The sequence below is a fragment of the Nomascus leucogenys genome, chromosome 5 (genome assembly GCF_006542625.1).
Source record: "Nomascus leucogenys isolate Asia chromosome 5, Asia_NLE_v1, whole genome shotgun sequence".
Lineage (NCBI taxonomy): Eukaryota > Metazoa > Chordata > Mammalia > Primates > Hylobatidae > Nomascus > Nomascus leucogenys.
In genome coordinates this window covers 56452277-56473925 of record NC_044385.1, presented here as the reverse complement: position 1 = coordinate 56473925, position 21649 = coordinate 56452277, and the positions used below count along the sequence as shown (strand labels likewise).

At 47.9% G+C, this 21649-nt stretch overlaps 1 protein-coding gene across 18 annotated transcripts in view; it reads right to left on the bottom strand.

The window, feature by feature from the left end:
- Nucleotides 1–409: 409 nt before the first annotated feature.
- Nucleotides 410–21649, bottom strand: part of PLEKHA6 (pleckstrin homology domain containing A6) — a 139825-nt gene continuing 118585 nt past the window's right edge. For 13 of the 18 annotated variants that reach the window (XM_030813174.1, XM_030813162.1, XM_030813163.1 and 10 more), the window contains 6 exons: nucleotides 11931–12107; nucleotides 10477–10644; nucleotides 10270–10403; nucleotides 9625–9770; nucleotides 5048–5171; nucleotides 410–4361 (listed from right to left, as the gene is read on the bottom strand). In XM_030813174.1, the coding sequence (XP_030669034.1) occupies nucleotides 5056–5171; nucleotides 9625–9770; nucleotides 10270–10403; nucleotides 10477–10644; nucleotides 11931–12107 (741 nt within the window). In that variant the 3' untranslated portion in view covers nucleotides 410–4361; nucleotides 5048–5055. The remainder of the gene's footprint in view (nucleotides 4362–5047; nucleotides 5172–9624; nucleotides 9771–10269; nucleotides 10404–10476; nucleotides 10645–11930; nucleotides 12108–21649) is intronic. The other 5 variants (XM_030813178.1, XM_030813161.1, XM_030813167.1 and 2 more) reach the window with 2 other exon arrangements.

The window sequence follows — 21649 nt, the reverse complement described above, 5'->3', positions numbered from 1 at the left end:
TCTTGTAAAGCAGCAATACAGCACATTGTGTAGTAATCAAGAAAGGCTGGGAATTCATTTTCTTCTCCTGCTGTCCTATCCTTTGTCTCAGAGTCAAACCAAGGGAAGGTGCCAGGGCCTGAAGCATCTGGTACTCCCATTATACAGAACCTTGGGACAAACCCTGATCTGGGGTCACCTGAACTGAAATGATGATGCTGGTGTTGGCAGCATACCCTCGCTTCCCCAGCTCCTGGGGATGGAGGCTGAAAAGTGCAGGCTGAGGCACAGGGGAGGAAGGAGCATATGTTTTGCACCCAGCCTACCCCCAGCCCCCATTCCCCTTTCCTGCCAACCCCACAAGCTGCCAACCCCACAACCCCACAAGCACCACAAGGGCAGACACAGAGTAGGAGACACACACCACATGTACAAACCATTCATTTTATTTCCTGTATTGGGTTTATACAAACTTGCAAGATACAAATGCAGAACTCACTGGGATTCTTCAGTACCTAAATCTAAAAAGAATGCTGCTGAAAGGAGGAAGCAAACTCTCACCTGTTTCAGTCAGGCCGTCCCCCTCCTCCTGGGGAGGGGGCTCATTGGCTAGAAAGATGCTAAGGGGATGCTACAGTTGTTTGTCCCCTGACAGAGATTCCATCTATCTAACCTTCACCCTTCTTCTAAGGCCACTTTTATACTAAATAAAGACACTGAGATAATAAATTTCCTTGTATGGTTTATTGTCTAATACTAGCAAATCAAATTGGCCCCAATATGTGCATAAATAGACATATATGTGTGTGTGTGTGCATATATATATATATATATATACACACGTGTGTGTGTGTATATAATATTTTTTCTTAGTTTTAAGAGCTGCCAGGTAGAGGGTGCCTAAAGGGGAAAGGAATTTGTTCCCTCTTGCCATAGCCAGCCCTGCCCAAGAACATGCCTTTCCCAAAGGCCGGAGAGCAAGTGTGCCACTTGCGACCTTAGAAAATCTTCAAAGTGACAGTAGCAGTATTTGATTGCAGCCTCTTGGTTATTGATCATGGAGGTAATGTGCTCATTGAGAAGGCCCTGGATGAATAATCAGAGCTTCCCCAGGTGGGTCACTTAGCCCTGGACCCCCATCTGGGCTCTGTTCATTCAGAGCAGGATGTTCTAGGCTGGCGACAGGGTGTCAGTAAATGCCCCAGGTGGGAGGCCAGGCTTCAAACGCTGGCCAGGAGCTCTGCTCTAGATTCCCAAGCCCTTGATTTCAGATCTAGACAAAGACTTCCATCCTGCCCAAATCCTTGCAAAGCCGGAGACCCTTTGCCCACTTTGATGGTTGACAAAGGCTAAGCAGTTCGGAAGGCTGAGCTGGCTTAGTTCGGTGCCCCAGTGGCAGCCTGCTGGGGTAAAGTCCCGGGGGTTTCTTGGGTGAGGCTGAGATGCTGAGATGCCACCTTGTCTGTAGGACCCTCCTCGGCCCAGAGGCTGATTTCACAGTCTGGATGCCAGACTGAGGTACCATGCCTTTGGTACAGCCCCCAGAGAGAAAGGTTGCAGAGGGGGGATGTCATAGATGTGACCCAGGCCAGAGAGGGATCAAGTGAAAAGGAGTGTGACAAGCCCAAGGAACTTGCACGTGTCTGTGCTAAAGGGCCAGGGATGGCCCAGAGGATCCCAAGCCGCCGCCTCTGGGCTTGGCACCATCTCGTAGACTGACATCCTTAGTGCTGTTTGGCATAGGCTGCCATTATGCTGTCTGCTCTTTCCAGCAGGCTGATGAAGAGGGGTAGTCTAGCAGCCCATCTGGGGTGCATGCCTGCATGGGTCTCCTTTGTGCATACTACGGCAAATAGTTCCTTCCAGAGGATTCACGCCTGACAACCGCAGAGGGCCATCAGGAGCGCACAGTGTAATAAAATCCTTAGGCCAAGACTTCGGAGGGAATGCCCTGCCCCCGGCAAGATGCTTTCTGGGTGAGCTCTGGGGACCAGCCCTTTCCTGACTGGGGAATAGGATGGAAGGAAGCCACTGTGGCAGAGGGAAGGGCACAGGGTTGGGACCTAAAGGCAGTTACCCCGTCTCCTCACCTCATTTGCCAATTCCATTCAGACATTGCACAATTTGAAAATAGATTTGCTTTTTTTAAACAAAAGCATAAAATAGATCTGCCTTAAAATAAGTCTTTCCTCTCCCCTTCTTTGGATCAAAAAGGCAAGGGGTATGGCCTTGATATGCTAGGAATGATGTGGAAAATAAGGGAGAGAAAAACAGGCCTGGGCAGGAACTGTAGGAAAAGATCAGACATCCAAACAAATATATTACATATATAGACCTATAATATGTATAATCTCCATAAAACATATATTAAGGCATGTAAAGCAACATAAAGAGCCAGCTTTATGAAATAAGAGGTGAGAGAGAGGTGGCAGAGGCGCAGACATTATTTCTTGGTATTTTACATGTATTTCTAAAAAATATTACTTAAAAAAAAAAAAAAAGAGACAGACAAAGCGGCAGGCGTGGAAGGCCCTGAAAAATCTGTTTCCTGTGGAGGGAGAAAGGCTTGGGAGAAAGAGAGAGAGGAGATGACCTGGGAGCCAATCCCACCTGCCAGTCTGCAGGAGAGAAAGGGCAGGTTTGGGGTGCTTGAACTGTGAAGATGGGAAATATAGCCAAGGGTCACGTTTGAAAAACCTGCTAGAAGTGAAGATTGGTGGAATCCTCCCAGGCTGTAATCCCTCAGAAACATGAGAATAGCCTAAGCACCTAGAACAGTGCCTGGTACATAAAAGGTGCTCGATAAATATTTGTTGAGTAAATTATCATCTTTACTTGCATATGAACCAGTAACTGTCCCAGCCATGAAGGAGTGGAGAGGAATTAGTAGATGTTCTTGGGATCGCTGGAGGTCAGGCTGAAGCCTCTGAGCGGCAACTCTAGCAGAGAGAAGGCCGAGGGGCCACGGCGTCTTCAGCTTCCCTCCTTCCTCCTCTCTGGCTACATTCATCTCCAGGTGGGTGGAGCTGAGGAAGAATGTGTTTGCTTTTCTGTCGCTCCCCCACTGCCCTCCCTGGGCAGGTGGATCATGAGAGCGCCTAGCCTCAGCCAGTCCTCGTCTGGGATGTCTGGGATAGGGGGGACGGTCCTGGAATCTGGCCTCCCAGATTAATGCCTCATCCCCCCTCCTCAAGGCGTACTCTCAGCTGGCCCACTGCACATTCCAGGGGGAACAGGGCAAGAAATATCACGGAACTGGGTAGGTAAGGCCCCAAGGCTGACCACACCCTACATAAGACAAGTCCTTTTCTCTGCCCCTTTCCCCAGGATGGGGAGGCAGACACCAGGCGCAGACCTACCAACAGCCATCTCCCAGGCAGTCGCTACTCAACCGCCTTCACCCAGATCCCCACACCAAGCACCTCCACTGAGGCTGCCATGTGCTCCACTGGTGGGTCCTCCTGGGGATGAGGTGGGAGGAGCAGAGGAGACAGTCTGGCACTGCACTGGGCACTAACCTAAGGCTCCACCTGGGGAAACCAATCCGATACCCCCTTTTCATCTCCCTCCTTCCTGCTTGACTTGCCAATGTGTCCTGCTGCTTCTCCTCCTTCCACTCTGAGGATCTCTCTCTCTCTCTCTCTCTCTCTCTCGCTCTTTCTGTCTCTGTCTCTCTGCTACCCTTCCCAACCTGCCCTCAGACACTGCACAGACCTGCTGTTCTCTAGCCACAGCCAGCACTGTTCCCTCTGGGAGCCAATAGCCTCTCCCCATCTCTCATCACCTTGTCTTTGGCTCAAGCGGGGTGGTCAGTCTCCACTGGACCCCAGGGAGCACCCATAAGCAAAGCAGTGGGTTTGTGTCAAAGCCCTGGGTCCAGCTGAGGCAGCAGGGTGGGGCTGATGAGGATAGGGATGATGACAAGTGCTGTCCTCGGTGTCAGGCTGGCTCCAGAGGCAGCGTCCATCTCCTCTTCACCTCTAGTCCTCACCGAAGATAGCCACAGGTGTGTTCTCCACCACGGCATGTCCCCCATCAGGGAATGTTCCACTGGAGTCACCACGACCCCAGCCAGGGCAAGGCTGAGGCTCCCTGTGACTTGGACATTGACGAGGATGGTGCTCCCCACTGTCATCTCAGGCCCTGGCCCAGGACCACGGTGTGAGTAATGAGGGCTCCAGGACTAGGCGTGGTGGGTGTGTGGACACTGAGGTATCCACGGTCCTCTCAGCAGCAGCCCACGGCCCCAGCCTGGCTCCCTGTAGCATTCCCATGGGAGTGCAGGGGCAGGGGGCCAGGGTGGGGAGCCAGGGTGGGCAGAGGACGGCTTCAGAATGTGGCTCTGTGGAGCTTCACAGCATTGGCCTCAGCCAGGGCTTGCACTGGAGAAAAAAGAAATGGAGTGAGAAGAGTGCTGCACAGAGGAGCAAGGACTCCAGCCGACCTTCCCAGGAGAAAGAAGCCTCATCCTGCAAAAACCTGGCAGAAACCCACTCCAGTCCCTCAATCCTGAGAGGGGAACAAAGGAAAGGAAGTCAGTGTTCTTTTCTACTTGACTGAGAGTGAGCGGCTGTGGGCTAGGGGCAAGGGAAGGGTTCACAGCCTTTGGCTGTAGTTGTCAATGTTATTTTAATTTACAGTAAGATCTGGGAGTGGAGAAACAGCTTCTGAGGGCTTCTGAAGGTTCTGCATCTGTGTATCTCAACAGATGGAAAGCTTCTCAGCAGACAGGAGGCACAGGGGTGGGGTGTCAGGGAAGAGCCTTCCCTGAGAGCAGACAGGTGAGGTCTCGGCTCCATTCCCTGCCTGCTTCTGGAGAAGCAAAGGCCATTGGCATCACAACATCCAAGAAGCGGCCCTGCCAGCTGGCTCCAGCCCAGCACTGCGTGGGGAAGCTGGATGGACGGATGGATGGATGGTTGGATGGATGGATAGTGGGGAGGAGCGGCACAGGGCACTGGGGTAGGGGAGAAGCAATACCAAAATGAGAAGGCATAGATGGCTCAATGGGGGTGAAGGAAGGGGCCCCACTCCCCAGATGGATGAAATACAGTAGAAAAGTGCTTACGTCAGAGCTCAGACCCGCATGGTATGGCTGCTGTCGGCGCCCCGTGGGGATTCAGACGACAGGGGGTTTGCTGGAGGAGCCGGGGAAGCAGGGGAGGTGGGAGGGCTTGGGGTGGCACATTGCACTGGAAACAGAAATGAACAGGGAGGTGAATGGGGGTGGGTAGGGGAGGAGGGTGGGCACCCAGAGCAAGCGAGGCCCTCCCCAGGCAGGGAGTGAGGCAGGGAGGCAAGCAAAGAGAGAGCACTGAGCTTGGAGCTTGCTCAAGCTAGGCCAAGCTGTCCTCATTCCCAGGGCATCATGGAGGAGAGTGTGAGGCACCAGAGGAGACCTGGCCGAATCTAGGCTCTGCTGAGAACCAGTGTGACTGTGGGTAAGGCCAGGCCCTCTCTGGGCCAAGGGCTCCCCTCCCATCCACACAATGCGGAGATTCACACACCTCTCCACTACTGTGCAGACAGAAACAGGGAGTGGTACTTTATATACGGCAGTGTCACTAATGTTAATGATTAATAGTGCAGTAAAATCACACTAATCCAAACCATGTGGCCCCATTTAATGAACAGAAGTGAAGTGACCACCATGTTAATCAATGCCATAAAAACAGAGATTTCTGATAAACTTCAAGCGAGTTCTGTCAACTTGGCACAGTCAAGGGCTCAGAAACATGTTCCCTGCTAACACTTGAGACCCCCTTTTCATCAGTCCAGTAAAGGCAAACTTCAGTCCACCCCTGAGCAAATCGAGACAAGCCTGAAATGACATTTGAATTAATGAGATTTTACTCTATTATCATTATTATTCCATGTTAAGAATAGCAAAGTGGAAGGACAATGAGAAGGGGAGACTTCTTATTGGCGACAAGCTCTATGCAGTCTCCAGACCCTTATGCATCCTCACTGTAGCCGCAAGGCAGGAGGATGGCAGAGACAACATCTTCACTCAGGCTCAGAAAGGAACCAGACCTCAGCCAGTGTCACACTGCATTTCCACCGAGAGAGGGGTCCCAACATTGAACTTCCCAGTCCCTCGTCCCCCACCCTACCCTGGACCTCATCACCTTCCCTGCCGTCCGTGCAAGACAAAGAGCCAAGGTGGCTACTGTCGTTACATATCTAATACACCTACATGTGCAAAGAACACATGTAGCTCTCCCATGGATGTGAAGTTGTCTGCCTATACACAACACAAAGTTTGTGCATGGGATCTGGCAAGTCCGTATCATTACACTCATTGCACACAGCTCACATAAGCGTATTTGTGTACTTCCAAGCCTGCGCCCTTCCACATGACCCAACTTGTAACTTCACGTGCAAATACACTCACAAACACTTTCAAACACACATTTATGTGCATAGCCACATCACTGACCCAACGCTTAGTCATCTAGCAGTCTCAACTTCTAAAACAGCCAAGAAACCAAAAGCGAAGCAAAAGTTATCTCCAGGAAGCCAACATAGAGGTTACAGCCCACAGGACATGCAGTGAGGCTCTCAGAATTTACTCACAGGGACTCCTTGGAGTCCAGTTACTCTTATTTATACACAATTCTAATAGGTGTTGACTAGCTGGGTTTCTAGCCCAGGGGAGATTAGAAATAGGAAAATTCAAAGAGACAGAGGAATTGGGAGGCCCACTGACATCTATAAGAAAGCACGACTGAGGAGAGAAAATGTTTTGTAAAAAAGCAGACATAACAGCTTCAAAAGAGTGACAGTTTGGGAACATTTAGCATAGCTACAAACAGATCTATGTCCATTGTGGCCCTAAGGGCATTCCTTTAACAGAGGTCGGCAAAATAAAGATATTTAGAATGATAATACATGAGCAAGAAAAGGTCATATGTAAACAGAACTTTGTTAAGAAGGCAGAAAAATACTAAATATATATTAGAAATATATCCATCAAAATAGTTAAGATTTGCATATGTTGCAGATGTGAATCATACAGATGTGATATTATAATGTGTGCAATCACAAGTATCACATGCGTGCAGAAATGATCAGTCACACATACTCACATTCATGACACTGTACTTTCTTCCAGCCTGTGCACACAGACAGAAGTTCACAATATTGCAATATATACACTGTACACAACATATACACAAATATGCTTTATCATTTCCCATACTGCAGAAAAGCCAATCACACATAAATACATGCATTCATAAACACCACCTCCACCAATGTATTGTACACTCACACACATGCACATTTATGCTCCAACAGCTTACCATATACCACCTGGATTCATAAATAATGGGTCTCCACACAACATCCTTAGACATTTTACACAGACATACACATTCCTACGTTTGTACTCAAACCTTTCCTCCACTCTCACACTGCACACTTGAATACACACAAATAAATGCATGTATCTACAAACATTACCCGATCCAGACACTGCACATGACATTTGCGCCACACGTACAAACTCAAAAAGTGCCATAACTTCCCACATATTACATACCTGAGTCTGCACGCACCGGGTGGATTTGTAAGCATAACAGCATCTGAACTCTACTCGCTGTACCCGCTGCACGCTGTGCTCATGACCTGTGCCCAGCACTGCCACACACACAGTGTCCTGGGTGTGAACCTGTGCCCGCACAGTGCATGCGCAGGAGCAGCCTTGCTGTGCCTGGCAGAGCTGTAGCTCTGGGGAGCTGGGCCACAGGCCAGGGGCGGTGGGAACAGTGGGCTGAGTCTGAGGTCTGGCCCTGCCACAGCCATTTTTTAAATAGTTGGGGTTTTGGCAAAAGCAAGGTGACCATTTGGTTTCAGCACACAGACCCCGACATGTAAGCCCATGTGTATCAAGACGGAAATCGGATAGGTCGGGTGGGTTTTGTTTTCATGGGACCTTTGGCTGAGGAACTATAGTAGAGAGCGCCAGGGACTGGGGCTGGGGCAGAGCAAGGTTTTTAAACCCGCCTTGTCTCTCTAACCCCTTGAAACAGGAAGTTGCCTTTTGCCCAGAGCATGTGGAATCTGATCTTTGGAAGGCTCAAGCTCATTTTGCAGCTAAACTACAGGGAGGTTCAAGAGAGGCCTGCTTCCTTGTGGCCAAACTGGTTTTGCTGCCTTTTGGCTGCAGGATGGGGCTCTCTGAAGCTATCTCTTCTCTTCCCCTCAACTCCAGCCTAAAGACAGCCTCTCCCTGAAATACCTCCAAGGCTCTCCCTGGACATCCATTCTAAAGTCCATTACACCCTAACTGGCAGAAGGTTCTTCATTAAGGCTTACTTAAATCCTCTTTGCTGTAGCTAAAATCTTCTGGTTTCTGAAAATATCCATATTTAAAATAATTAGCCAAACGACAAATGGTTTCTATTTCTACTTCATCTATTGCTATTTCAACTACTACTACCAGCAACACAGCGCTACTGCTACTGTCACCACTACTATGGCTTGCAAGCATGTATTGAGCACTTACTGAATGCCAGGCACTGTGCTAGGTGTTTGGCACACACTGTTTCCAATCCTTATACCACCAGCACTGGAGGCAGGAATTTTGATTTGAATTTCACAGATGAGGAAATGGAGCCTCAGAGCACCAGAATTTGAACTCTCCTCAATCACCAACATGAAACGCCATCCCTTCCACTATGTTTTGAGCCACGGTTCTAACCTGATCATGGCCTGACTCTTGCCTGGGCTACTGGAATTGCGGCCTGCACACCTGCTCCCACTCCTCTGCCAATGTCATCTCCAACCATGGCTGCCCCTTCTGAGTCATTCCTCTTAACTGTGGCCTTCAAAGCTCTCACTCTCACTCTACCTCTCTATCCTAAGCACCTTTATCTTGATGAAGGGAACAGTCTCCCAGGCTCCTTGACTTACCCACTGTCTCTCCTCTCCCTTTAACCCTCCCATTCATACAGAATCTCTTCATTCTTAAAAGCTCAACTACATTTTCATCTATTCTGGGATGATATCTCAGGCTGAGTAGAAACTGACCCTGTTGATCTCAACCCTATCAACATCTAGTCAGGACCTGGTAGCCTTTGTATCAGCATGAAGTCAGTTCCTCATAGTCATCTTTTCTTAGCAGAAAAGTGAGTTGGATCAGTAGCCAAGGTGGTAATTGCATCGCTCTCAACTCTTTGGTTGCCCTCACCATCTTTTCTTGGCTTCTTCCTATTTGCATGCAGCAAAAGCAGGAAATGAACGGATACTCTGGAATACCTGGCCCTCTCCCTGCAACTGAGAAATATTTTTGTCTTTCTCAGTCAATCTCAGCTATCATCTTTTCTCTGTGCCTTTCCCCAACATGCCCAGGCAGAATGGCTCCCAATGCTCTGCATGGCCTCTGGCCATTACTCCCTAACATGGCTGTAAGGATCATACCTGCTCTGAGCTCCTGGATGCAGCAACTCTGGCCCCTTTGCACCTCCCTGAGCCTAGCACAGTACCTGGTGTTCAATAGATGCTCGTCTCAACCTCGAGGAGCATCTCCTCAGCCTTGTATCTCTTTGCTACTGCCCCCCTTGTAGCAGTGCCACGCTTCCTCCCCTAAACCTGGTCAGCTGGTTTCCCTGGCAGGGTGGAGCGAGGCCCAGCCCCTCTCACCAGACAGCATGCGGCCCCTGCGGGAGGCCTCGGTCGCCAGGGCGCAGGAGATTTCAATCCGCTTCTCCTGCTCCTGCAGCTGGCTCTCTGAGTCCTGGGGCACGTCCACAGAGTCCCCCTCGCCGATGGGCACCACGTTCTGCATACTGAAGAGGCACAGACACACAGAAATGGAGGGAGGGACAGGCTGGTCCAAGTGGCCTGGGGGGGCTTGTTGACTGAGGTTGGCAGGGAGGGCCAGGGCCCCGTGAATGTGCAGTCTCTGGTTCCCAGCAAGGCTGTCCCTAGGAGTGAGTGGGACCCTGGCAAAACACAGGTTGGGACCCCTACCCTCAATGTTCTCAAATGAATTAAAAGGTTCAAGTGAGCATTTAGGGCAGCCTTGGAGGGGAAAAGAAGTCATCAGAGGGCGAGCTTTCAGTTTTGTCTTGATGGTGTGATGTGCACAAGCCTGGCAGGTCTTAGTAGCACCTGACAGCAGCATCCTTGCCTTTGCCGGTAGCTGGGCCCTGTCTGCTGCCTGGAGCCACCACCTCGATGTGCTCTCCCCTGGGGAGGCTCTGTGCCCCCAACGACTTCTAGTGGCCCAGGTGTCCCAGGTGCCAGGGTGGGCAGAGGAAGTAGAGGCTCACCCAGGCCGGTTACCTGGATTTGGCAATGAGTGTCTTGATCCTCTCCACCTTCTTCTGCTTCTCCTTCAACTCCTCAGGGCTCAGGGGAGTGTCAGGCTCCAGGTCAATGTACCGTTCGGGGATGAGGACTTTGTCTGGAGTGGAGAGCTATGGAGGGGCTGGGGTCACCACCTCTGTCCCTTCCCAGACTCTCCCACTACAGCTTCCTGACTCCACTCACCTCCTTATTGATGTCCACATCATAATGCTGGGGCTCTAGCTCCATTTTGCGAAGCCGGGCAATTTCCTCCCGGGGTGTCTCGTAGGCCTGCCCGCCAGGCTCCTCTGCCCGCAGGGCTGCCTCCAGGTTGGAGATGTCCACCTCATGGATGCTGCGGTGGCGGCGCACCTAGGGGACAGCAGCGTCATGATCGCACCACGGCTACCTATGCCTCCAGGCAGCTCTAGCTATGCTCTGTCCTCGCTTTCCCTTCCCAGCTCACCTGATCTAGCTGCCACCCCACTGCTCCCACCGCACCCCACTGCAGAACTATCCTCTTTCCTTTCTGCTGGCCCAAAGCCTGCCCACCTGCTAGGCCCCAGAGGCAACATCTCATTATCTCTTGTCAGTTCTTGCTCTTCCCCATCCTGCTCTACCCTGGATTCACATTCTGTGCTATGTATTTTGGGCAGTTGAATTAGTGTGACTTGTATTGATTTCTTCTTTTTATTTTTTAAGAAACAGGGTCTTGCTGTCACTCCAGCTGGAGCACAGTCACAGAATCATAGCTCGCTGCAATCTCCAACTCCTGACCTCCTCCCAAGTAGCTGGGACTATAGGTGCATCCACCATGCCCAGCTACTTGTTAAACATGTTTTTATAGAGACAGGGTCTTGCTTTGTTGTCAGGCTGGTCTCAGACTCCTGGTCTCAAACAATCTTCCCACCTTGGCCTGCCAAAGTGCTAGGATTACATGCATGAGGAGCCAACCACACCCAGCTAACTTCTAATGATTTCATATTATAGAAGTTCTAATCCATCAACTAGAATGTAAGCTGTTGAGGACAGGACTTATGAGTCATAATTTTTCCATATTTCTAAAATTTAATGGAAAGAAAAGTTAAGTGATGTCTTGGGCTACATCCAGCTCTGTACTTAACAGCTGTGTAGCCCAGGAATCCTTTAATTTCTCTTGACTTTGTTTCCCCATCTGCAAAATAGGGATAATAATTCCTAACCCAATGTTGTTAAAAGGATTAAATGAAATAACATGAAAGGGATTTGTGGATTATATTGTGCCATGCGATGCTGAGCTATTATGATTATCTTCATCGCAGCCAGCCCACTGCTAGGCACAGAGGAGATGCTCCAGAAACAGGCATAAGTGGCAGCTATTTCTGTGTGGTGAATTCTGTCTATTCTCTATTAAGTGAATTTTGTATAATTTATTTCAACAAAAATAATTAAGGCATTCCTTTTTGTGAGTTATTTTCTTTAAACAAGAAAAAGTCAACACTTGAAGGACTCTTCTGCTGGTGGGGGAGAGGACTCTCCAGCTCTTCCAGGTGCCCAGCTTGGGTTCTTTCCCCTCTCCTTCCTCTCAAACCCCCCAGGCCCAGGCTGGCCACGCCCTGGGACTGGACACTGTTGGCAGATGCCAGGCTCAAGCCTGTGGGTAGCTGGGAAGGCATTACCACTTTGTAGGCTGGCCGGGGACTGGGGTCGGGAGCCGGGCTGGCCGGGAGCTGCAGGCTCCTCCGCTTCTCCTTCATGGAGCCACTCTGGTGCCGCCGCATTCGGTCAATCTGCTCCTCCACGCTCATCTTGACCTTCCCCTCGCCAGGGAACACAGCACTCTTGGGGCGTTCCTGCCGCCGTGGGAAAACAGGGCTCTGACAAATGCCTTATCCCCCACCCAGCTTTTCCGTCCTGAACCCTTAACATTTACCTTCTATGGGAAGTCTGCCTATAGTGGGCTGAAGAGTGGTCCCCAAAAGATATGTCCAAGTCCCAACCCCAGGTACCTGAGAGTGTAACCTTATTTAGAAATATGAGATCACCCTGAATTAGAGTGGGCCCTAAATCCAATGGTGTGTCCTCATAAGAGACAGAAAAGAAGATGACATACAGAATAGAGGTGACGTGAAGAGGGAGGCAGAGATCAGAATGGTTCATTTACTCAGAAAGGAATGCCAAGGATTGCCAGCAATAACCAGAAGTTAGGAGAGAAACCTAGAACAGATTCTCCCTCAGGGCCTCCAGAAGGAGCCAACCCTGCCGCCACCTGGATTTTAGACTTGTGGCCTCCACATCCATAAGAGCATACACTTCTACTGTTTTAAGCCACCCTGCGTGTGGTGATTTTTCACAGCAGTCCTAGGAAACTAACACAGATTTTGGTACTGGGACGGGGGGTGCTGCTATAACACATACCTAAAAATGTGGTAGAGACTTTGTAATTGGCTAATGGGTAAAGGTTGGGAGAATTTCAAGGTATATAATAGAAAAAGCCTAGTAGATTTCCTTGAAGAGATGACTGGCAAAAATATGAACTTTAAAGATGATCTGGTGAGGGCTCAGAGGAAGTGAACAGCACAGAAAAGAAAGCTTCTATTGCCCTAGAGAATACAGTTATGCCTCGGTATCCCAGGGGACTGGTCCGAGGATCCTGATGGATACCAAAATTCATGAATGCTCAAATTCCTGCTATAAAATGGCAAAGATGTGCATATTACCTACACATATCCTCCAGTATACTTTAAATCACCTTTAGATTACTTATAATACCTAATACAATGTAAATGCTATGTAAATAGTTGTTATCCTGTATTGTTGGTTTTTTTCTTTTTCTTTTTTTCTGAGATGGGGCCTTGCTCTGTCACTCCAGCTGGAGTGCAGTGGTGCAATCATAGCTCATCGCAGCCTTGAACTCCTGGGTTCAAGCAATCTTCCTGCATCAGCCTCCCAAGTAGCTGGGACTACAGACACATGCCACTGCACCTAGCAAATTTTTTAATTATTATTATTTGTAGAGATGAGGTCTTGCTTTGTTGCCCAAGCTGTTTTCGAACCCTTAGCTTCCAGCAATCCTCTTGTCCCAAAGTGCTGGGATTATAGGCATGAGCCACCACGCCTGGCCTGTATTGCTTTTTATTATTTTATTTTTACTGTTGTTTTGTTTTTTAGTATTTTTCCCCTGAATATTTTTGATCTGTGGTGGCTGAATACATGGATGTGGAACCCGGAGATATGGAGGGCCCATTGTATATATATCATGAATGGAATGCTGGTAAAAATATGAATGTTAAAGATGCTTCTGGTAAGGTCTCAGAAGGAAATTAGAAATGTGTTATTAGAAAGGGAAGAAAGGCCATCTTTATTATAAAGTGGCAGAAGTGTAGATGTATTGTTTTCTACTGTTGAGTGGAAACAGAACTTGAAGGCTGTGATGAACTTAGATATTTAGCTGAGATTTCCAAGCAAAGTGTTGAAGGTGTGGCCTGTTTTCTCTTTTACTTATAGGAAAATGATAGAGAAGATAAACTGAGAAAAGAACTGTTAAGCCAAGAGAAACCAGCACTGTTTTATTTGGGAGGTTCTGAGCCTACCTAGTTCACAAAAGATGCTTAAGTTAGGAAACTCATTGTAGGAAAAGTGTGCCCTAGAGAGAGGGTCAAGGATGTGGCTGGACAACATTTTGCTAAAGATATTAGGTATGTCTCATGAACCCAATCGACCATCCCAGAAGAAGCCAGAAATAGAGATGGAGTTATCTAGAATGGATATCCTTGAAATACAAAGGGGGCCTACAAAGTTTTTGAGACTGTTACAATACAGAAACACTGCTAGCTTGTACAGAAAGGGACAGAGATAAGATGAAATGGAAAATGAAAATAACTGTGAGACTTCTGGGATTCTATAGGCAGGAAATAGGCTAACAGAGCTACTTAGCTACAAACACATGCTAACCTTCAAGGAAAAGCAAGAATGACTCAGAGCTAAGCCATGGATGCAGAGGCAGGGTCCAAAGAGGCAGGCCTAGAGGCAGGGGCTGATGGAGCCTCTGTGGACCCAGAGGGCAGGGGAGTGGGCCACAGAGGATTATTCTCAGGCCTTGAAACCTAATGGAATTTTCCCTGCTGGATTTCAAGCTTGCTTGGAATGGTGACCCCTTTGTTCCTTCCAATTTCTCCCTATTGGGATGGAATGACTTACTTTTTAAAATTTTCATTTTTTAAAATTTATTTTTAAAATAGAGACAGGGTCTCACTATGTTGCCCAGGCTGGTCTCAAACTTCTGGGCTCGAGTGATCCTCCTGCCTCAGCCTCCCAAAGTGCTGGGATTATAGGTGTAAGCCACCACACCTGGCCAAGAATGACTTACTTATGCCTGTCCTCCACCATTGTATTTTGAAAGCAGATTAATTTATTCTTTCTTTCTTTTTTTTTCTTTTTTTTTGTCTAACTCTGTTGTCCAGGCTAAAGTGCAGCGGCATGACCACAGCTCACTGCAGCCCCAACCTCCAGGGCTCAGACAATCTTCCAGCCTAAGCCTCCTGGAAAAGGCTAGGACTACAGGCATGCACCACCACACCTGGCTTTTTTTTTTTTTTTTTTGAGGTGGAGTCTCACTCTGTCACCCAGGCTGGAATGCAGTGGCGTGATCTCAGCTCACTGCCACCTCTGCTTCCCAGCTTCAAGCGATTCTCCTGCCTCAGCCTCCTGAGTAGCTGAGATTACAGGCATGTGCCACCATGCCTAGCTAATTTTTGTATTTTTAGTAGAGACGTGGTTTCACCATGATCCACCAGCCTCGGCCTCCCAAAGTGTTGGGATTACAGGCATGAGCCACTGCACCCAGCCCATCCTGCTAATTTTTAATTTTTTTTGTAGAGGCAGGGTCTCACTATGTTGTCCAGACTGGTCTCAAACTCCCAGGCTCAAGTGATCCTCCTGCCTTGACCTCCCAAAGTGCTGGGACTACAGGCGTGAACCACTGCACCTGGCCAAGTAATTTGTTTTCTAGTTTTACAAATGGAGAGATTTTGCCCCAAAATGGATCATACCTAGAGTTTCATGCATACAAGTGGAGATGATTTAGATGATGAGATTTGGGACTTTTGAGCTGATGATATTTCAATGACATTTTAGACGTAGGATACAGTCATGGGCTGAGACTTTTGGGAATGTTGGTGTTAGGTGAATGTATTTTGCAAGTGAAATGGGCATGAAATTTGGGTATCATAGGGCAGACTGAAGTTGTTGAATAGTACCCCCAAAAAGAGATGTCCAAGTCCTAGCCCCCAATACCTGTGACTGTAAACTTATCTGGAAATAGGTCTCTGCAGATGTAATTAAGAATCTCAAGATGAGAGAATCCTGGATGAGGGTGGGCCCTAAATTCAATGATGGGTATCCTTATATGGGACAGGAAAGAAGACACACAGAAAATGAGGTGATGTGAAGATGGAGGCAGAGATTTGGTTGATGCATCTACAACCCAAAGAATGCCAAGAGTTACCAGGAACCACCATAAGCCAGGAGAAAGGCATGAAACAGATTGTCTCTCAGCGTCTCTAAAGGAACCAACCCTGCTGGCACCTTGATTTTGGACTTCTAGCCTCCACGACTGTGACAGAATGTTTCTATTGTTTTAAGCCTCCTGGTTTTTGGTAATTTGTTAACTCCTGGCAGCCCTAGGAAATTCACACTGCCTTGGATCAGCACATTTGACTCCGAACACTGACTTTTGCTGCTTTCCCTGCTTGTATTTCATCAATAGCACATTATGATCATTTTGCAAAATATTCTTTTATATTTTTTATGCATATGTGATGGTTAATACTGAGCATCAACTTGACTGGATTGAAGGATACAAAGTATTGATCCTGGGTGTGTCTGTGAGGGTGTTGCCAAAAGAGATTAGCATTTCAGTCAGTGGACTGGGGAAGGCAGATCCACCCTTAATCTGGTGGGCACAATCTAATCAGCTGCCAGTGAATATGAAGCAGGCAGAAAAACATGAAAAGGAAAGACTGGCCTAGCCTCCCAGCCTACATCTTTCTCGATGCTGGATGCTTCCTGCTCTTGAACATCGAAATGAAGTTCTTCAGTTTTGGGACTTGGACTGGCTCTCCTTGCTCCTCAGCTTGCAGGCAGCCTATTGTGGGACCTTGGGATCATGTAAGTTAATACTTAATAAACTCCCCTTTATACATAATAAATATATATCCTATTAGTTCTGTCCCTCTAGAGAACCCTAACTAATACAGATTTTGGTATTAAGGATGGAGATCTTTCATTGGTTTTGGGGTTTCTGGAGTTGGCTGCTTAATATGATTAGACCCAAAAATGCTAAGGACTCTACTTCTAATAGTATGGAGAACACTGATAGTCCTTGGCATGAACTGTTTAGAGAGTTATGCAAAATAAATGCATTTGACACTCTTGATTCATGGTTCTTTGAGAGGCAAGGAGTTTAGTGATTCTACATAACACCTTTGATCATATGTGGAGAACCAAGGAACATAATGAAGCTGGTTGGTTGCTCCTAAGTTCAGTAGACAGTGATGAAAGAAAATGATGAACTCAGGGATTCTATCTCCCAGCTTCAGAAGCAGATACTGAGCCTCAAATATGCTAAGACCGTCCTGAGTTAGAATCTTATCTCCTGTAGGGAAAGAGCTGAAATTGTGTAAAAACAGACACAAGCTCTTATCATGTGAGTGGCTAACCTGCAATGAAAGATGCATGCACAGCCTTGCCAGGTGTCTACTGTTAAAGTGAGGGCATTGATTGGAATAGAATGGGACTCTGAAACTTGGAATGGGGACATGTAGGAGGACCCTGATCAAGCTGGGAACACTGAGTTTGTGAACTCTTATGAACCTTTTTTGCCAGAAGGAACAGCTTCTCTATTCCCAACAGTGGCAACATCCCCTCCCTGACCTATGCTTCCATCAGCCTTTCCACCTTTGTCTGAGGAGGTAAACCCTGTGCTGCCAGAGGCAACAGTCATGGCCTCCCCTGAAGCAGTTGCCAGGCAAGATAATGTTGATTCTCCTCGGGAGGCACCCCCAACACCTCTGTTTGCTTCTAGACCTATAACTAGACTAAAATCCCAGTGGGCCCCTAGAGGTGAGGTTGAGAGTGTGACCCATGAGGAGGTATGCTACACTCGAAAAGAACTGTTTGCGTTCTCTAATCTATATAAACAGAAATCTGGAGAACAGGCATGGGAATGGATATTAAGAGTGGGATAATGGTGGAAGGAACATAGTGTTGGATCAGGCTGAATTTATTGATTTGGACCTACTAAGTAGGGACTCTGCATTTAATGTTGCAGCTCAGGGAGTTAAAAAAAGTTCTAATAGTTTATTTGCTTGGTTAGCTGAAATATGGATAAAAGACGGCCCACTGTGAATGAGCTGGAAATGCCTGATCTCCCTTGGTTTAATGTAGAGGAAGGGATCCAAAGGCTCAGGGAGACTGGGATGGTGGAGTGGATTAGTCACTTTAGACTTACTCATTCCAGCTGGGAGGGTCCAGAAGACATACCCTTGACCAATGCATTGTGAAATAGATTTGTGAGGGCAGCACTTGCATCTTTGAAGAGCCCTGTAATTGCTCTGCTCTTCTCTAACGGTGGGAACTGCAGTCACTCAACTGCAAAATTTAAATACAATGGGAATAATTGGATCCCGAGGTGGCAGGGTCCAAGTGGTGGTACTCAATCATCAAAGGCAAGGTGGGTGTAGCTACTGTAATGGACAGCAGAGGCAAAACAGCAATCAGAATAGTCTGACTTGTGTAGAGCTCTGTCATCGGCTAATTAATCCTGGTATTCCTAGAACTGAAATTGGTAGGAAGCCTACTGCATTCCTACTTAATATATACAAGCAGAAAACTTCCAAGTCGAATGGACAAAAGACTAACTTGAATTATAAAAGCAGAGAATCACAGCCTTTCAGTCAATTTCCAGACTTGAGCCAGTTTACAGACGCAGAACCCCTTGAATGAAGGGAGGCTGGGTCCTCTTGAGGAAGGACCCCACTACATTACCAACAATTTATGCAGTGAATCTTTCTTCCATCCTTCTCTAAGGAGACCTCTGGCCTTTTACCAGGGTGACTGTGCATTGGGGAAAGGGAAGTGATTAGACATTTCGAGGACTACTGGACACTGGCTCTGAGCTGATGTTGATTCCAGGGGACCCAAAACGTTACTGTGGTCCTCCAGTTAAAGTAGGGGCTTATGGAGGTCAGGTAATTAACGGAGTTTTAGCTCAGGTCCAACTTACAGTGGGTCCAGTGGGTTCCCAGACTCATCCTGTGTTCATTTCCCCAGTGCCAGAATGCATAATTGGCATAGACATACTTAGCAGCTGGAAGAACCCTCACATTGGCTCCCTGACTGGTAGGGTAGGGCTATGATGGTGGGAAAGGCCAAATGGAAGCCATTAGAGCTGCCTGTATCTAGAAAAATAGTAAATCAAAAACAATATCACATCCCTGGAGGGATTACAGAAATTAGTGCCACCATCAAGGACTTGAAAGATGCAGGGGTGATGATTCCCACCACATCCCCGTTCAACTCTCCCATTTGGCCTGTGCAGAAGACTCATGGATCTTAGAGAATGACAATGGATTACTGTAAGCTTAACCAAGTGGTGACTCCAATTGCAACTGCCTGTACCAGATGTGGTTTCATTGCTTAAGCAAATTAACACATCTCCTGGTACCAGGTATGCAGCCATTGACAAGGCAAATGCCCTTTTTTCCATTCCTGTCCATAAGGCCCACCAGAAGCAATTTGCCTTCAGCTGGCAAGGCCAGCAATATACCTTTACTGTCCTACCTCAGGGGTGTATCAACTCTCCAGCTTTGTGTCATAATCTTATTCAGAAAGACCTTGATCACTTTTCGCTTCTGCAAGATATCACACTGGTTCATTACATTGATGACCTTATGCTGATTGGATCCAGTGAGCAAAAAGTAGCAAACACACTGGACTTATTGACAAGAATTTGCATGCCAGAGGATGGGAAAGAAATCCGCCTAAAATTCAGGGATCTTCTACCTCAGTAAAATTTCCAGGGGTACAGTAGTATGGGGCCTGTTGAGATATTCCTTCTAAGGTGAAGGATACATTGCTGCATTTGGCCCCTCCTACAACCAAGAAAGAGGCACAGTCTAGTAGGCCTATTTGGATTTTGGAAGCAACATATTCCTCATTTGGTGTGTTGCTCTGGCCCATTTATCGAGTGGCCTGAAAGGCTGCCAATTTTGAGTGGGGTCCAGAACGGGAAAGGGCTCTGCAACAGGTCCAGGCTGCTGTGCAAGCTGCTGTGCCACTTGGGCCATATGACCCAGCAGATCCAATAGTGCTTGACGTGTCAGTGGCAGATCGGGATGTTGTTTGGAGCCTTTGGCAGGCCCCCATAGGTGAATCACAGCAGAGGCCTCTAGGATTTTGGAGCAAGACCCTGCCATCTTCTGCAGCTAACTACTCTCCTTTTGAGAGACAGCTCTTGGTCTGTTACTGGGCTTTGGTGGAAACTGAACGTTTGACTATGGGTCATCAAGTCACCATGCGACCTGAACTGCCTATCATGAATGGGGTGCTTTCTGGCCCATCTAGCCATAAAGTGGGTGGTGCCCAGCAGCATTCCATCATCAAGTGGAAGTGGTACATACGTGATCGGGCTCGAGCAGGTCCTGAAGGCAAAAGTAAGTTACATGAGGAAGTGGCTCAAACGCCCATGGCTTCCACTCCTGCCACCCTGCCTTCTCTCACCTACCCTGCACTGATGCACCCCATTCATGATAGGCAGTTCAGGTCGCATGGTGACTTGATGACCCATAGTCAAACGTTCAGTTTCCACCAAAGCCCAGTAACAGACCAAGAGCTGTCTCTCAAAAGGAGAGTAGTTAGCTGCAGAAGATGGCAGGGTCTTGCTCCAAAATCCTAGAGGCCTCTGCTGTGATTCACCTATGGGGGCCTGCCAAAGGCTCCAAACAACATCCCGATCTGCCACTGATGGGCTCATGGGGAGTTCCCTACGATCAGTTGACAGAGGAAGAGGAGACTAAGGCCCGGTTCACAGATGGTTCTGCACGATATGCAGGCACCACCCGAAAGGGGAGAGCTGCAGCACTACAGCCCCTTTCTAGGACATCCCTGAAGGATAGCAGTGAAGGGAAATCTTCCCAGTGGGCAGAACTTCAAGCAGTGTCCCTGGCTGTGCACTTTGCATGGAAGGAGAAATGGCCAGATGTGCGATCATATACTGATTCATGGGCTGTAGCCAATGGTTTGGCTGGATGGTCAGGGACTTTGAAGAAGCATGATTGGAAAATTGGTGACAAAGAAATCTGGGGAAGAGATATGTGGATGGACCTCTGTGAGTGGTCAAAGACCATGAAGATATTTGTATCCTATGTGAGTGCTCACCAAAGGGTGACCTCAGCAGAGGAGGATTTTAATAATCAAGTGGATAGGATGACCCATTCTGTGGACACCACTCAGCCTCTTTTCCCAGCCACCCAGTGGGTCCATGAAAAAAGTGGCCATGGTGGCAGGGATGGGGGTTACACGTGGACTCAGCAACATGGACTTCCACTCACCAAGGCTGCCCTGGCTATGGCCACTGCTGAGTGCCCAATTTGCCAGCAGCAGAAACCAACACTGAGCCCTCAATATGGCACCATTCCTTGGGGTGATCAACCAGCTACCTGGCTTCCATCATGGAAAGGGCAGAGGTTTGTCCTCACTGGAATAGACACTCACTCCAGATATGGGTTTGCCTATCCTGCATGCAATGCTTCTGCCAAGACTACCATCCACGGACTCACAGAATGCCTTATCCACTGTCATGGTATTTCCACACAGCATTGCCTCTGACCAAGCACTCACTTTGCAGCTAAAAAAAAAAGTGTGGCAGTAGGCTCATGCTCATGGAATTCACTGGTCTTACTATGTTCCCCATCATCCTGAAGCAGCTGGATTGATAGAACGGTGGAATGGCCTTTTGAAGTCACAATTACAACACCAACTAGGTGACAATACTTTGCAGGGCTGATGCAAAGTTCTTCAGAAGGCCATGTATATTCTGAATCAGCATCCAATATATGGTACTTTTTCTCCCATAGCCAGGATTTATGGGTCCAGGAATCAAGGGGTGGAAGTGGAAGTGGCACCACTCACCATCACCCCTAGTGATCCACTAACAAAATTTTTGCTTCCTTTTCCCATGACATTATGTTCTGCTGGCCTACAGGTCTTCGTTCCAGAGGGAGGAACATTGCTACCAGGAAACACAATGATTCCATTAAACTAGAAGTTAAGATTGCTTAACAATCTTTAGGACACTTAACAATCTTTAGGACACTTTAGGCTCCTCCTACCTTTAAAT